General features: G+C 45.5%; 1 protein-coding gene and 1 pseudogene across 1 annotated transcript in view; one reads left to right on the top strand and one right to left on the bottom strand.

The window, feature by feature from the left end:
• Nucleotides 1-3852, top strand: part of CDS2 (CDP-diacylglycerol synthase 2) — a 57002-nt gene extending 53150 nt beyond the window's left edge. The window contains exons 11-13 of the mRNA XM_027559424.1: nucleotides 413-532; nucleotides 976-1079; nucleotides 1321-3852. Coding sequence (XP_027415225.1) covers nucleotides 413-532; nucleotides 976-1079; nucleotides 1321-1453 — 357 coding nt within the window. The 3' untranslated portion in view covers nucleotides 1454-3852. The remainder of the gene's footprint in view (nucleotides 1-412; nucleotides 533-975; nucleotides 1080-1320) is intronic.
• Nucleotides 3853-11916: 8064 nt separating this feature from the next.
• Nucleotides 11917-12628, bottom strand: LOC113902718 (annotated as a pseudogene).
• Between the last annotated feature and the right edge of the window lie 4401 nt (nucleotides 12629-17029).

Here is a 17029-nt window from a genome sequence, read left to right as displayed (position 1 = left end):
AAACTTATTGATAGAATTTCAATTCCACATTGCACCAACTTTTAGAAACCTATCACTTGTCAAGTTTTGGTGTAGTATCAGAAAAGAATCCCTGTAATTATCTGGAAAGACAGTGCTAAAATAATCCCTTTTTTCAATGATGTATCCTTGTAGGACTGGATTTTCTTCATATACTTCAAACAAAACATATTGCTGTAGACTGAATGCATAATATGTTAATGTCCTCTGTTAAGCAGTGTATTAGAGATTTAGCAGAAACAGAACTCCTAAACCAGTCTTTTTTCTAATTTTGGGGAGGGGGGAGATATAGTTTCATAAAGAGGTGGTTTTTTTGTCTTTTTTTTTTTTTATAGTAATAAGTAATAAGCCTGGGCTTGCAGGCATCTGAACTGATTTCATTTGTTCTTTTTAGAAAACAGTCCGGATGTACCCCTTCCAGATTCACAGCATTGCCCTCTCTACTTTTGCCTCGCTCATCGGCCCCTTCGGAGGGTTCTTTGCTAGTGGATTCAAACGAGCCTTTAAAATCAAAGTAGGAAAACCCTTTTTGTTCCTCTCGTTGTCTCCCAGCCAGGCCCCTTTTCACCATCTCTGCCTTCCTCCTCCTGTCTCACCTCATCAACTACCACCCACTTCAAAATACCAGGCTGTGAACCTTGACTGTTAGCGTGTGCTCTTCACCCATGCATGGAATTTAAGTAGGATAAAGGAAGATACATTGTTTCCAAGAAAATTCCATGGTTGGATTTCAGTTTTATGATAATCTTTTATGTTAATCTTTCTTCAAAAGAGATATTTTATAATTTAATAAGATTGTATACTATAGCTTCAGCACCTGAATCAATACTTTTCACTTACTGTTGCCCTCAGCTATAGCATGCAGTAGCTATAGTAGGTGGACACTGAGGTGTGACCATAGACAAGGCTTTGACTTGGATGAAGCCAGGCTTACCAATCCTTTCCTTCCTCTAACAGGACTTTGCCAATACCATTCCTGGCCATGGAGGCATCATGGATCGCTTTGACTGCCAGTATCTGATGGCCACCTTTGTCAACGTGTATATTGCTAGTTTTATCAGGTATAGTACCTTTCCATCCGAACCAAGTTGGTGGATTTTAGAATTTCATCTGCTTCTCAGTTTGAGTGAAAAAGTCCCAAATATGAATGCAGTTTTCAGTTGCTGTTAGTTATGGATTCTCTGAGGTCCCCTACCCTCCATTAGTAGAGAATCCAGTAAGGGAACCGCCGCTGAAATAATCAGGCCCTTCATGTTGCTTGGCTCCTGCTTTGCTCAGTGTTGTTCCTTCATCCTTTTGCAGGGGCCCAAACCCAAGTAAGCTGGTTCAGCAGTTCCTGACCTTGAGGCCAGATCAGCAACTCCATATCTTCAACACACTCAAGTCTCACCTGACCGACAAGGGGATGCTGACAGCTGCCACAGAGGACAAGTAGGGGCCACCCAGGGCCAGGAGAGCAGAAATAGGGCTGAGTGAGGGGCAGGGCTCCCAGGCAAGCCCAGCTGGACAAAGACAAGCTTCAACTCACTTTTTTTTTTTAAAACCAGTGTTTCTATTTGTGGATTTAAAAAAAGAATCTGTGTATGCAGTCCGTATGCTTATGATTTGGGTTGTCAGTAACCTATAGCTTTGAGTTGGAAAGAAGTCAATTTTTGTTTTTAAAACCAAAGCTTTTAACATCCTGGAAGACAGTGTTGCCCGGCTCTGGAGTGCCTGCTTGGTGCTTCTAGCTCCTAAGCTGGGGCTTCCATTTCTGGGCCTGATCAGAGTGGACACTCATTCATCTATGTTTGTCTAGTTTAGGCCCCCCACCACCGACTGTCTTTGTAGCTGACCCCCAGCAGGGAAGAGGTACACAGCTTGGATGTCTTTACTACTGGAGTGCTTTTCCTGGGCTTCTCAATAATCCCTGCCTTGGAGCTACAGGAGGGTTGTCTTCTGAGGGAAGAAGGATGAAGGCTTATTAATCAGATAAGCATTCTGTTCATGAAATCCTGTGGACTGTGAGCTCTGCTTTTTGATATGGATTCACCTCACTTCATCACAGACTGAAGAAGGTTTCAGTTTTAATTTTTTTCAAAAGGCATGAAAAATTATAATAGTCTGGAAGAAAGCCACACTGTTCTATTTCAAGTGTATGCAGTAGGGTGCTGTAACTAGGTCTTTTCCCACAGGGTTTAGGCTCAAGTGGCTCCTGTAGGGCAGTTGGCTGACTGGGTCTTTTCAGGGATGATGCTGTTCACGTTTGTGCTATAGACTTGTTGCTGCTGAATCCTTTCTGGAGGCTTCCTCATTAGGCAGGGAGCAGAGGGCTTCTTGTTCACACACCCATGCCCTTGACCTGGCTGACCACCCATGTAGCTGCTGTGTTGTATATATTAATATATATATATATATATTACTCTTAAGGCAAGTGTATATCTGTGTGTGTGCTTTAAAAATCACTTATTTCTTACAGTGATTTCAATTGTACCATGACTTCTTCACTGAAACCACAAAGTCCTGCTTACAACTCTGCATAACCCAACCCAGAGGTTTGAAGCTTCTGAAGATTAAATGCTCACTTGTATAATGTGACCAGTTTAAATGTAGTTTGTATTTTACAGCGGGACCTTTTTCTTTTTAAATTGTGATTTATTTATTTTTTTCCTTTTAATTAGAAGAGTGAGGTTGACTTTTGGAATATACATTCTTTGTCAGGATAATAAGCAAAGGGGTAGAGGAGAGAGAGATTGGTGCCCAAATGTGTTTCATTATTCTGTGCCATGGTGGTTCTCATTGCCAAACGGAGGTGTAACAGCTTGTTTCAGCACCTTGGGCTGGCGCTGCTTTTCTTTGTGTTTATTGCAACCTTACTGTATCTGTGGACGCTCGCAGCCAGCCCAAATCACTGAGGTGTCCAGCACAGGCCGGACCCCTCTTGATGTCTCTGTTCACAGTCACTGTGTGACCTTCTACATGCAGCAGCTTCTTTCTTCTGAACTTTTATTTCCATTTCAGTAAATGGCTTTTCTTTTTTAAGTCTAAGGCCCCCTGCATGTGTTTTCAGTGCTGGCCATGTGACACTGGGCAGGACACATCACTCTGTGGGTTCTCATTTTCTGAGCTGTCGTCTAGTTCCCATATTCCATGATTCTGGCTGAGCAGGTGTACGTATCAGAGACTGCTTGCAGGTATTGAGTCATGTCCTGGGCACGCAAAAATTAAGCGCTTGCAGGCCTTTTCTAAATACTTTTCCTTAAAATGCTTGTCCTCTGCAATAAATCTTAGAGTGGAGTAGAGTAATGAATCTAGTTTTCTGAATGAAGAATGAACTTGGTTTCCCAAACCAAAGATAGAATGGCACTTCATCTGTCTCATGGTGCCCCACTGTGGGCAGATAGGTGGGTCCTTGGGGACAGGAAATCTCAGCTGGGACCTAGCAGCAGAGAGCCACCTTTGAATAGGGCCACCTTTGGGATCAGGGAGCCTGGCACATACCTGTGGACATGGCTGCTGATGAGGGTTCCAGGAAATGGCAGCTGGAAGCTCAACAGAGCTGCCATCCAGAGAGCCCGAGGGTCAGCTAGGATTTTGTTTTCTTCTGATTTCCCACATACTTCCTGGTGAAATAGGGGAATTTCGTAGGAAGTAGCCAGGAGACAGACACCACCTTGTGTCTATATAGCACGTTGGTTTTCTTTCTCCCATTTATTGAAAATCTTTCTACTGAACAGACAAGTTTCCAGAGACTGTTGTAACACACAGCTGTGCACATCTTAATGAGTGGCATAACTTGCTCTAGATCCATTTTTTTGTGTGTGTGAGAAATAAAATGTGACAAATTGTATGCCCTCTCTTGTCATGAATTCAGTTTCTTCCCTGTATGGTTTTATGTTTCCCACTTGATTTTGTGCAGCCCTTATTTAGAGATTTTTGTTTTGTTTTCCAATTTGAATTCAATGCATTCTCACAATAGCTTTCTGAGTTATCTCAGGTGAAAGGCATGAGCACTTTGCTGATGAGGAAGCTGAAGGCTTGGGGAGAACTTGAAATTAGTAGGTTTGAAATCTAATGTCTCTTTCAGAAGGGGCAAAATGTAATTTTTAACCTTACACAGGTAGACTTTGAAACAATTTATGGTATTTTATTTTTTCCCCACTGAGCTTTTTATCCTGTAACTTATATTGTATAAGGAAATTCCAAAAATACAGTTGAATAGAGACTAAACAGACCCTTTGATTTGAGTGAACTAGTTGCTGAGTTAGCTGGAGACTGATTCGAATGGATCCTTAAGTTCAGATCCTCAGACTGTCAGTGAGACCCTACCAGGCTCAGGAGCATCCCTGACATTGCCGGGGGTCAGGGGTGTGTGACTGACTCAGGGCAAAGAACGTCCTTGCTTAGAAAACTGGAAAGCAGTGGCCTTGCTCCATAAGAAGCCTGCCCAAGGTTGGTTTCCAAGGAAGTAGATTTGCAGTATTCTAATAGATGTGGCACACCTGAAACTTCTTCTTGGGTCAGTGGTATCTTAGGCACCATTGCCTTTTGTTTTGGGAGTTACTCAAGTTGTGCCCACCTTTCTTGTGCATTGTGACTGTGTTGAGGAAAGGGGGGAGTGTGGAGGGGATAGTTTCCCTTAGGCCCAGGGTTCCTATTCTTCACAGTCAAGGTGGGAAGAAAAGGCTACGAGGAGGATGTCTAGGTGACTTGTGTACACATCACAAGACCACAAACCATGGGCCAACCTACTATGCTTCTCTGCAGCAGGGGCTCTGAAAGAGTGTCTGGAAAAAACCATCAGCTCTGAAGAGAGAGTTTGACTCTTGGGCACTATTCTGCCCTTGTCTTCGTCAAAACAAACTTCCTTTTCCCTTGATCACGCTCCATGCAGTTACCCTGCTTTTGCTTATTAAAGAGATTACCCACCCCACCTCCTGACTTGTTTCCCCTTGTTGGATGGGGGCCTTGTGGCACAACCTATGCAGGGTGCTGAGCTTGGACCAAGTGGGGATAATGAGCCTAATTTAAGGCTCATCCAGGCCTACCTCCTCTTGGTCCTGGACCCTGCTTACCCACATTCCCTGCAGAAGATGGGCCCATTCTCAGCAAGGAGTGCAGTCGCAGCTGCTGACTGCCTATTTCTGTTTGAAGGTGGTTCCATCTTTCTGTTCCTCCCAGCACTGTCCCTTAACCGTTTCAGGTTGACCAGCAGTGACCTTACTCACCTGGGCTCTCAGGCATGCATCCAGAAGAGTGGGAGGGCAAGCCCAGGACAAGTCCATCACAGCAGCTGCTTACCATCCCTCCACAACCATGTTCCTGCTTCCTGTCATAATCATTACTTCATCAATTAACTGAAAGGGAGAGACTATCACTTAAACACAATGGGCCCCTGGGACTGGTCTTCATTCCACACTAACGCTCAGGAAACAGTCCAGTCAAGCCAGTGGTTCTATGTCATTATTATTCTATCCGCTCAAGAACTTCATGGATTCCTCCTGTCAATGCCATTTCTTCAATGAAGAATGGTCTACTTCACACATATCCTCCCCCACTCCTCTGTCTGCATTCAGAAAACTAAAAAGAAATAGTTTTCGTTCAATGTAGTGCATAGTCTCCATTCATGAGTCACCCCTGTGATCCTTTGCTAACCTAGAATCCAAGAGAAACAACACCCATCATCTATCCCCAAGTGGCCACCTGCCATCTACCCTGTTATCACTCTAAAGAAAGCAAGAAACACAAAGCCCCTGGCTTGTTATATGTAAGGACATAAGTGAAAACTTGTAGGCCTTCCCTCTGTATTGTCATCTGCTAGAGAGAAGGTCTCTCTCCCACTCCTCTTGGCCCCCACCGCGTCCACTTGCCCAGAGGAGTGCTGCAGGTTCCTGAGCTGTGTGCAGAGCAGAGGGGAACACTGAGTCAAGTCACAGGGAGGGCGGCACCACTGGACAAGAGGAAAGGGCCTCCTTCCCCATGGAAATCAGACCAGGGGCAGCAGGAGGTGAGCAAGAGCTCAGGCAAACCATTCCTACTAGGAAGGGAGAATTCAGGAACGTGTCTACATCCTTGTTTCCTCAGGCTGGCTTTCTAAATGAAGTGGGAAGCACTCAGCTGCTGTAGGCAGGTGTTAAGGTTGGGCTACTTCTCTCTGAAGGAGAATGTGGTCACTGTCTAGACTTTGAACAGTCAGGCTGTGTACAGGGTAAGGCAGTGTAGTGCCTGAGAACCAGTCTCCAGAGTTACACAACTCTGGGTTCAGGTTACCAGCAGGATTCCATAAAAACTACGTGCCAGGTACTGTGCTAAATGCTTACATGCATTATCTCAAAATCCTCACAACAGTCCTGAAAGGGAGGTGCTATAATCAGAGCCAAGTGAGGTGGAATTGTACCTAGTAACCTGCCCAAACCCCGGGCTATTTGAGCCCAAAGTCTATCTTCATAACCACTGCACTTAACCTGTCATGACGCCTCATTTTCCTCGTGTATAAAATGGAGATAATACCCAATCAAATGTGTTTTCTGGATTAAGAAAGAATGTATCATTAGCACTGTGCCTGGCACTTTCAAGCACTATTATTGCAATTATTAATAAACACACTGCCAGTAACTTAATGACTCAAGTGAAAAGGAGCCTCAACAGATAGGCATTTGGTATGAGGGGAAGCAGAGGCAGGGTTTTCAAGAGCCAATGGATGTGAAAGCCACTGGCCATGAAATTCTAGACTTCACCTGTCCCAGCATTCTGTTCTCATAAATTATCTACATGTCCTAAAACACCAGCACTTCAGCACCCAAAGTATGCCTCCCAAGCCACCCTCCCAGCTGAAATCTCTTTGCCTTTGAAAACGTGGTGACACCTGTGGACAAATAGACCCAGGCAGCTTTTTATCTGTAGAGAAAAAAATGGCTCCAAACTGGGGGCAGGGACCCTCTGGGCCTTGGGCTAAAGTTGCTTCTGCTGTGGTCTCCCAGGTATCGGACAGGGCCGAGCTCTTTGAAACCTCCTGAGCACTTCCCTTATGTAGTGCTCAGAGGCTGTGGTTGGTTTAGCAGCTGGTGAAATTCTTTGCTGACGTCACCCATAGTGCAGTCCCTGTCCTTGGCTCCTGGAGTACCCATTTCTCACCTCCATTAAGTTCATGTGCTGGTTTTGCTGGCTTTGTGCCAGGGAATGCCAGAATAGGACGGGGGTTGAGAATGTACGTACATCTTATAAGGATGTCCTTTGTGTGCTATTGCATTTAAATCCACAGACACAGCTCTGTGTGGCTGCCTTATGTCACAATGGCTGGGTATCTGGGAGCTGATTACAAAGGGAAAGAGCTGAGCAGGCATCAGGGCCAGTATAATCAAAGGACTTGGAGTCAAGAGGAAAAAAGGCAGGGGCAGGGTACAGTGGTTTGTTGTTGTCCAGCCAGAGCACTGTTGAGAAGCCCCAAGGGTGGTGGCAAGAAAAGCACAGGTAGAGGAGAGGCCAGCCCTATGCGTCTTGTGGGTGTGGGGACCAGGAACTGGGCTCAGAAGGCCATCCATGGAGACTCAGTGCTCGTGGATTGTGGATTCTCTTCTGGAGCTGATGACGATACCAACTTTTAATTTTTATTGATGTTTAATACTTTCTAAAAACAGGAGGGGAAGACAAAAGTGTTAGAAGATGTCCCTCTATTGAAAATTGTTGGGAAGCCTAGTGGTGTTGGGTGAGTCAGGTACTTTCTCAGTTCTGTTCACCCTGAAGGTCTGTTTAATGAGGTTTCCCCAAACATAGCAATGATCTCCCTGGGCCCACTGGGAAGTGCCTTGTAATCAAATGAAGCCCACTGCAGTTTCTCAGACAGTAAAGAATCCGCCTGCAGTCCATGAGACCTGGGTTTGATCCCTGGGTCAAGAAGATCCCCTGGAGAAGGGAGTGGTTACCCACTCCAGTATTCTTGCCTGGAGAATTCCATGGACAGAGAAGCCTGTGGGCTACAGTCCATGGGATCGCATAGAGTTGGATCCGACTGAGCGACGAACACTTTCACTTTTTTTTTGTCCTGGCCCTGCCTCTGGCATTTCACTAAATCTGTGTTTTTGCCACAGCTGACCTTTCTCTGTGCACTGTCTGATCAGTATTGAACTGATTCTCTTTCACTGCAGTGTCAGATCATGATAAACTGTACCTTGGAAAGTATTCGTATTTACATATCTGGATCTTCCTACTACACAAATAAACACCTGTTAAATTCTAGATTGTTTGTGGTATCTGATGGGGGGATGCTGACTTGCTATGAGATATGGGGGTTGTTTGTATGGAGCCAGTGTCACTTTCCAGGATGCTGCCAACCAGTCTCTGCTTATAGAGACATCCTCTGCCCTTGACCTCCACCACTTGCTCTCCAGCTTTCCGCCTTTCCTCTTCCTGCCTCGGCTGCTCCTCCTCAGTTGCTTTTTTGGGCATCGCTTCTCCCACCAGTCCTGCCCTGAGATGGTAGATTCTGCCAGAGACTCTTCCCCCCACCACTGAATGCTCTCCTGAGTGTTCTTGCCCACTCTCAGGGCTCTAGTCATCACAGTCCTGCGATTCCCAAGTCTACATCTCTAACCTCATGGGCCTGTGAGATCTCTTCATGTGGACTCTGCATGGCCAAACCTAGGACCTGCCCAGTCCAGTATTACTTGACCACCATCAGTTCTGTTCTAGGAGTGATCTCGTCAGTGACCAAGGCCTGCCCATTCTGCCTTCTAAGTATTCTTTAGATTCATCCTGACTGCCAGCTGGCTCCCTGCTGCCTAGTCGCCTTTGCTCCTTTAAACCTTGAGTGTTGGGAAACAATTCATTGCAGAAATCCCGCCATTTAGGGTCCCTATAGGTGAGAAAGACATTGCTCCATCCTTACGCAATAGTGGGGTGAGATTGATCTGCTTGGTGCCTTCCTGTGACCTTAGCTGAGGCTTGCTGCTGAGTCCGCCCCCTCCGCATCTGAACCCATGCTCAGGTCTCACCTCTCACAGCCATACTCCTGCTGACCCTTTTTGTCCCAGTTGCTCTGTCTTCTAGCCTGTGTACATGACATTTCCCTTGCCTGATTCATCGTCTCTCCCTCCCTGGCTCCCCTTGGCTGCCTGACTCCTCTCATCTTACTGTCCCATCAGCAGCAGCACCTGACCTGGGAGGTCTATGTGCTGTCCACCCCCAGACTGCTTTCCTGGTCACAGTGGCCCTGGTGGGAGGGTAAGCGCTGCCCTAGGTCTGAAGTCCTAGGACTAATGCCTTGGGCCTACTAAGTAGTACAGGGTTGCTTGCCTTTTGGACAGGGACCTCTGTCTTTCTCACCTATAGGGACCCTAAATGGTGGGATTTCTGCAATGAATTGCTTCCCAACACTCAAGGTTTAAAAGATACTGCATTTACTTTCCTAAATCCAACTAAAGCTGACTCCAAGCCACCAGTTTCCATGATGATATCCCCGGCGTTAGCAGTCTTCCTTTACTACCTTGCTCTCATGGGCTCTTGTGGTGCCAGAGCCAAGGAGGTCCCTGGTCTTCTGCTCGTCCAGGCCTGTGAGGTCCGTCTGCTCACTCCTGAGTTAGTGCTGGCAGCATCCACCTCCCGGGCACCTTTGTAACTGCATCTGGTATCCTGCCACCCTAGGGCCCCCACAGCCAGATCTTGATGCCCTCCATGCCTTCAGCAAACATTTGTGGGGTACCTTCCCTGTGCTAGACCCTGGCTGGATCTTGGGGAAGCAGCAAAAAATAAAGCTGACACAATCACTGTTCTCATGGGGCTCATTTTGGAGAAGGTGGCAAGCATGTGAAAAAGGCGTGTAGATGGAGAAACTAGCTGGGAGAGGGGAACAGGAAATGCTGCTGAGAAGAGGTTGCAGTTGTAAACAGGGCCCTCAGGAAAGGCCTTGCTGTACCACGGTGATGTTTGGGCAAATGGACACACACCTGAGGGAGGTGGGGGAGGGTGTCCCAGGCAGATGCAGAACAAATGCAGACACTTTTGCCCTCAGGAGCAGCAGTGGTGGATGAAACAGGGTGAGTCGGGAGAGAGTGGTGGCAAGGAATGAGTGTGCGTAATTACGCAGGGCCAAGGCCACTGGCTTGTACTCTGAGCAACATGAAAAGCTGTTGGAGAGTTAGAGCCAAGGAATGACTTGATCTGATGTTTGTTTTCAAAGGGTCACTTGGCTACCGTGCTCAGGCTAGATTTCAGATGGGCAAGGGCGGGAGGAGGGAGCAGCAGCAATCTGGGCAAGAGAGGGTGGTATCGAGCTCCGGTGAAGCTGTGAGAAATTGTCAGATCCTTAGAATGTGCTGAAGGATTCTACATGGCTGGGGAGAGTAGAGGGGGAGTCAAGGATGGCTGTGACATTGTTGACCTTGGCAACTTAAAGAATAGAATTACTGTTTTTCTGAGCTGAAGAAGGCTGTGGTGGGAAGACAGAATTGGGGTGTGAGGTGGACCAGAGGGAAGATCAATATTTTGGTTTTGGATGCAGTAGGTCTGACATGCCTGTGAAATAACCATTTGGGGATGTCCAGGCCAGGGGCGTGGTCACAGTGTGGATATTATTCTGTAAGAGCCAGGATACTGGATGAAATCATTGAAGAGTTGAGGTCCACAGCTGAGCCCCCAACCCCCTGCCACCTTTTCTTGACTTGAGGATCCAGTTCTTTCCAGCTAGGGCCACTCCCTCCATCTCTTTAAAGAGATTTTCTTTCCTCAGACATCCAGCTCTCAGGCCAGGATATGGACCTGGGGGGAGCTTGTCTTCAGGTAGCTCCAATCCCTTCTGACAGCAGACCTGCTACCTCCTGGAAGGAGGCTGCAGTTGTAGAGGAGGAAGTATATTATTATCTTTTTGACTTCTTGCAGGGGAAGTTGGGGGTGGGAAAGCAAGAGTGACTTCTGTATTTGGTTATTCAGGGGATAGGCAGTTGGGTGGAAAGCCCCAGAGAATGGACTGATGCATGGGCTTCTGCCTCTAGTTGCCCCTACCTACCAAGGTCATGATTGTCATCCTGAAGAGGAACCAGGGAGGGAGCCCTGTGGATAATAAATTTGCAATCTGCAATTGCACCCCACTCCAGTACTCTTGCCTGGAAAATCCCATGGACGGAGGAGCCTGTAGGCTGCAGTCCATGGGGTCGCTAAGAGAAGGACACAACTGAGTGACTTCATTTTCACTTTTCACTTTCATGCCTTTGAGAAAGAAATGGCAACCCACTCCAGTGTTCTTGCCTGGAGAATCCCAGGGACAGGGGAGCCTGGTGAGCTGCCGTCTATGGGGTTGCACAGAGTCGGACATGACTGAAGCGACTTAGCAGCAGTAGCAGCAGCAGCAAGGACAACCAGGACGGAGAACAATACCTGCAATATGGAAGCCATCAGGCTGCAGCCACTCCCTACGATGAACACTGAGGAACTCAGGATGTAAAAAAACACAGGATACGGGCCCCAGATAGTTGAGATGTATATAAAAGGGATGATTTCGGTGAGCCCAGACTCTTGCATCTTCCTGTATATAAAAAAATACTAAATTCCTTCACTTGAGATATCTAGTTTCTTTGATTCATAAAAATACTTTTGATGTTCAGACTACCTCCCTTTTTGCAAATTTCTATATAACCTGACTTCTGCCCCTGCCTCCTCAGAGCAGTTCTCTCAGGGTCACTTGAAATGTTGTCTTCTGGTCTCAAACTCCTAAAATTTCCCAAATAAAATGGAACTCTCAACTTAAGGTTGTGATATATATATATATATATGTGTGTGTGTGTGTGTGTGTATGTATATATATATGTATGTATATATATATATATATATATATATGTATATATATATGTATATATATAGCTGCCAAGTTCAGGCAGAAGCCCTGACATTAAGGGGGGCTCCTCAAAGGCCACTGGGCTCCAGAGTCTCCTATTTGTGCTTGAGGGTGAGCCTTTTGAAGAGATAGTCTCCCAACCCAGCCTGGGGACTTGCCACCTTGTGGAGGTTGGTCAGATGGTCACCAATCTTCTTGATGAGTTTCACTTCCTCATAAGGAAGTGCTTCTCCAGGAAGTCACAGATGTGGGGGTCTGCATGGGCAGAACCCAGGCCATGCAGATCCAAAAGGGCCTGGTTCAGGTTCTCCACGAGAAGGGTGGCTTCCATAGCTTCCTGGGTTTTACCCCACTGAAGATGGCTTTGGCATATCCAGGAAGAGGGTGTGGCCACCATGCCGGTTTTGCGTTTTCAAGAGATGCTCCATGCCCTTGCACTTCTCCTTGGCCAGTTGCAAAAAGTGGCCTACACCATCCAGAGCCACATCATCATGGTTGAAATAGAAGCCATGAGAGAGGTAAGTGTAGGAGGCCCACAGATGCATGTGGATCAGCTGGTTGATGGAGGCCTCCATCTTGATGGAATAACTCTGACAAATCTGGGAGCGCATCATTGATTGGTAATGAGTTAAGCTAAAAATTTGTGGATGATCCTGGTGATCACAGACAGCAGAGTGGCTGATTCTGAAGGTTGAAACTAAAATAAATGTTGGAGGGTGGTTGGAGGCTGGAGCAAGGGGCATCCCTGGGTCTGTTCCATCCAAGCACTGTTGAAGCAATCTGAGAGACCACTGTTGAACAGGTCCGAGGGACAACTGAGCACACTGCTGGTTGTGACTTTTTTAAGTCAATAATATATTTTTACCTAACAACAGAGCCCTGAAATACATGAAGCAAAACATTTAGAATTGAAAAGAAAAATAAATAATTGAACAATAATATTTTAAGATGTCAGTGCTCCACTTTCAGTAATGGATATGTTACCAAGTTCAAGACCGCAAGAAATAACTCTACACATGGACATCACCAGATGGTCAATACTGAAATCAGGTGGATTATATTCTTTGCAGCCAAACATGGAGAAGCTCTATACAGTCAGGAAAAACAAGAGCAGGAGCTGACTGTGGCTCAGATCATGAACTCCGTATTGTAAAATTCAGACTTAAATTGAAGAAAGTAGGGAAAACCAGTAGACCATTCAGGTATGACCTAAATCAAATCCCTTATGATTATACAATGGAAGTGATAAATAGATTCAAGAGATTAGATCTGATAGATAGAATGCCTGAAGAACTATGCATGGAGGTTCATAACACTGTACCAGAGGCGGTGATCAAAACCATCCCCAAGAAGAAGAAATACAAAAAGGCAAAATGGTTGTCTGAGGAGGCCTTGCAAATAACTGAGAAAAGAGGAGAAGTGAAAGGCAAAGGAGAGAAGGAAAGATACATCCATCTGAATGCAGTTCCAAAGAATAGGAAAGAGTGATAAGATAGCTTTCCTAAGTGATCGATGCAAAAAAATAGAGGAAAACAATAGAACGGGAAAGGCTAGAGATCTCTTCAAGAAAATTAGAGATTCCAAATGAACATTTCATGCAAAGATGGGCACAATAAAGGACAGAAACAGTATGGACCTAACAGAAACAGAAGGTATTAAGAAAAGGTGGCAAGAATACACAGTTCAGTTCAGTTCAGTCGCTCAGTCCTGTCCGACTCTTTGCAACTCCATGAATCGCAGCACACCAGGCCTCCCTCTTCACCACCAACTCCCGGAGTTCACTCAAACTCACGTCCATAGAGTCAGTGATGCCATCCAACCATCTCATCCTCTGTTGTCCCCTTCTCCTCCTGCCCCCAATCCCTCCCAGCATCAGAGTCTTTTCCAATGAGTCAACTCTTCACATGAGGTGGCCAAAGTACTGGAGTTTCAGCTTTAGCATCATTCCTTCCAAAAAACACCCAGGACCGATCTTTAGAAAGGACTGGTTGGATCTCCTTGCAGTCCAAGGGACTCTCAAGAGTCTTCTCCAACACCACAGTCCAAAAGCATCAATTCTTCAGCACTCAGCTTTCTTCACAGTCCAGCTCTCACATCCATACATGACTACTGGAAAAACCATAGCCTTGACTAGACGGACCTTTGTTGGCAAAGTAATGTTTCTGCTTTTGAGTATGCTATCTAGGTTGGTCATAACTTTCCTTCCAAGGAGTAGCGTCTTTTAATTTCATGGCTGCAGTCACCATCTACAGTGATTTTGGAGCCCAGAAAAATAAAGTCTGACACTATTTCCACTGGTTCCCCATCTATTTCCCATGAAGTGATGGGACCGGATGCCATGATCTTCGTTTTTTGAATGTTGAGCTTTAAGCCAACTTTTTCACTCTCCTCTTTCACTTTCATCAAGAGGCTTTTTAGTTCCTCTTCACTCTCTGCCATAAGGGTGGTGTCATCTGCATATCTGAAGTTACTGATATTTCTCCTGACAGTCTTGATTCCAGCTTGTGCTTCTTCCAGCCCAGCATTTCTCATGATGTACTCTGCATATAAGTTAAATAAGCAGGGTGACAGTGTACAGCCTTGATGTACTCCTTTTCCTATTTGGAACCAGTCTGTTGTTCCATGTCCAGTTCTAACTGTTGCTTCCTGACCTACATATAGGAATACACAAGAACTATACAAAAAAGATCTTCATGACCTAGATAACCACGATGGTGTGATCACTCACCTAGAGCCACCATCCTGGGGTGTGAAGTCAAGTGGGCCTTAGGAAGCATCACTATGAACAAAGTGGAGGTGATGGAATTCCAGTTGAGCTATTTCAAATCCTAAAAGATGATGCTGTGAAAGTGCTGCACTCAATATGCCAGCAAATTTTGAAAACTCAGCAGTGACCACAGGACTGGAAAAGGTCAGTTTTCATTTCAGTCCCAAAGAAAGGCAATGCCAAAGAATGTTCAAACTACTGGACAACTGCACTCATCTCACACACTAGCAAAGTAATGCTGCAAGTTCTCCAAGCTAGGCTTCAATAGTATGTGAACCGAGAACTTCCAGATGTTCAAGCTGGATTTAGAAAAGGCAGAGGAACCAGGGATCAAATTGTGGACGTCCATTGGATCATAGAAAAAGCAAGAGAATTCCAGAAAAACATCTGCTTTATTGACTATGATAAAGCCTTTGACTCTGTGGATCACCACAAATTGTGGAAAATTCTGAAAGAGATGGGAATACCAGACCACCTTACCTGCCTCCTGAGAAATCTGTATACAGGTCAAGAAGCAACAGTTAGAACTGGACACGGAACAACAGACTGGTTCCAAATTGTGAAAGGAGTAGTACATCAAGGCTGTATATTGTCACCTTTCTTATTTAACTTCTCTGCAGAGTGCATCATGAGAAATGCCAGGTTGGATGAAGCACAAGCTGGAATCAAGATTGCAGGGAGAACTATCAATAACCTCAGATATGCAGATGACACCACCCTAATGGCAGAAGTGAAGAGGACCTAATGAGCCTATTGATAAAAGTGAAAGAGCGTGAAAAAGCTGGCTTAAAACTCAACATTCAAAGAGAAGATCATGGCCTCTGTCCCATCACTTCATGGCAAATAGATGGGGAAACAGTGGAAACAGTGAGAGACTTCATTTTCTTGGGCTCCAAAATCACTGCTGATGGTGACTGCAGCCATGAAATGACAAGTTGCTTGCTCCCTGGAAGAAAATCTATGACAAACCTAGATAGCATATTAAAAAGCAGAGACATTTCTTTGCCAACAAAGGTACATATGGTCAAAGCTACGGTTTTTCCAGTGGTCATGTATGGATGTGAGGGTTGGAACATAAAGCTGAGTGCCAAAGAATTGATGCTTTTGAACTGTGATGTTGGAGAAGACTCTTGAGAGTCCCTTGGACAGCAAGGAGATCCAACCAGTCCACCCTAAAGGAAATCAGTCCTGAATATTCATTGGAAGGACTGATGTTGAAGCTGAAGCTCCAATACTTTGGCCACCTGATGCAAAGAGCTGACTCATTGGAAAAGACCGTGATGCTGGGAAAGATTGAAAGTGGGAAGAGAAGGGGATGACAGAGGATGAGATGACTTGATGGACATGAGTTTGAGCAAGCCTAGGAGTTGGTGATGGACAGGGAAGTCTGGCTGCTGCAGTCCATGGGGTCTCAAAGAGTGAGATACGACTGAGTGCCTGAACTGACTGACCGACCAAGTGCAAGCCCACTCTCCTCATGCATGACAGGCCAATGAATCCAAGAGAGGAGGTGTTGAAGCAAGGAATATGACTTCGTTTGGAAAGCTGGCTGACCTGGAAGATGGCAGACTAGTGTTTCAGAGTAACCATCTTGTCAGGGTCTGGATGCCAGGTTCTTTGTATAGTCAGAGAAAAAGAAGCAATGAGAAACGAAAGTCAAAAGGCAAAACAGAGAGGTAGAGGCAGTGGGGAAGTAAAGTGAAAGTGTTCAGTCTCGCAAAACATCTCCAAGGGAATGGCCAGCCTTTGAAAGGGATATGTTAATCTCATCTATTCAAGGTAGGCAGGGTTAGATCATCTTTCTATGAGTCACTTTAGTTTAGTCAGGCAGAGGGGCAGGGTCCTTTGAGGCAAGCCATTATATATGATTATAATAACAAAAGCAACAAAAAGCAAGTCAAAGAAACCGTTTCTAATATGGAGTCAGAATTGGCTTCTTCCCTGCAGCAGGGTCAGAACTGGCTTCTTCTCTGCAACAGATACAACTAGACAGAAGATCAACAAAGAAACAGAAGACTCTAGCAACACTGTAAACCAACTAGACTGAACAGACATCTGTAATCCCCCCAGCAATAGCGGAATACACACTCCTTTCAAACACATATGGAACATGCTCCAGGACAGACTATATACTAGGGATGAAACAAGCCTCAGTAGAGGTAAAACAACTGAAATCATACAGAGTTCTCCAACTGTAGTTGAAATTCATCCTCTTACACACCAGTACTGAACTGATCCTTGGAGACAGTTTTGGGTAAAGTGGAAAAGAAAAGATTTATTGCTTTGCCAGGCAAAGGGGGCCACAATAAATTAATTCCCTCAAACTGTCTGTCCCAACCTGAAGAGGGTAGTGAGAAGTTTTATCAAAGAGGAGGGCATGATCAACTTGTGGACATTCTTCTGACTGGTTGGTAGTAGCAGGGAGACAGCACCATCAACCT

The sequence above is a fragment of the Bos indicus x Bos taurus genome, chromosome 13, assembly GCF_003369695.1.
Source record: "Bos indicus x Bos taurus breed Angus x Brahman F1 hybrid chromosome 13, Bos_hybrid_MaternalHap_v2.0, whole genome shotgun sequence".
Classification (NCBI taxonomy): Eukaryota; Metazoa; Chordata; class Mammalia; order Artiodactyla; family Bovidae; genus Bos; species Bos indicus x Bos taurus.
Note: the sequence above shows the minus strand (reverse complement) of the source record. Positions and strands in the feature narration are given on the sequence as shown.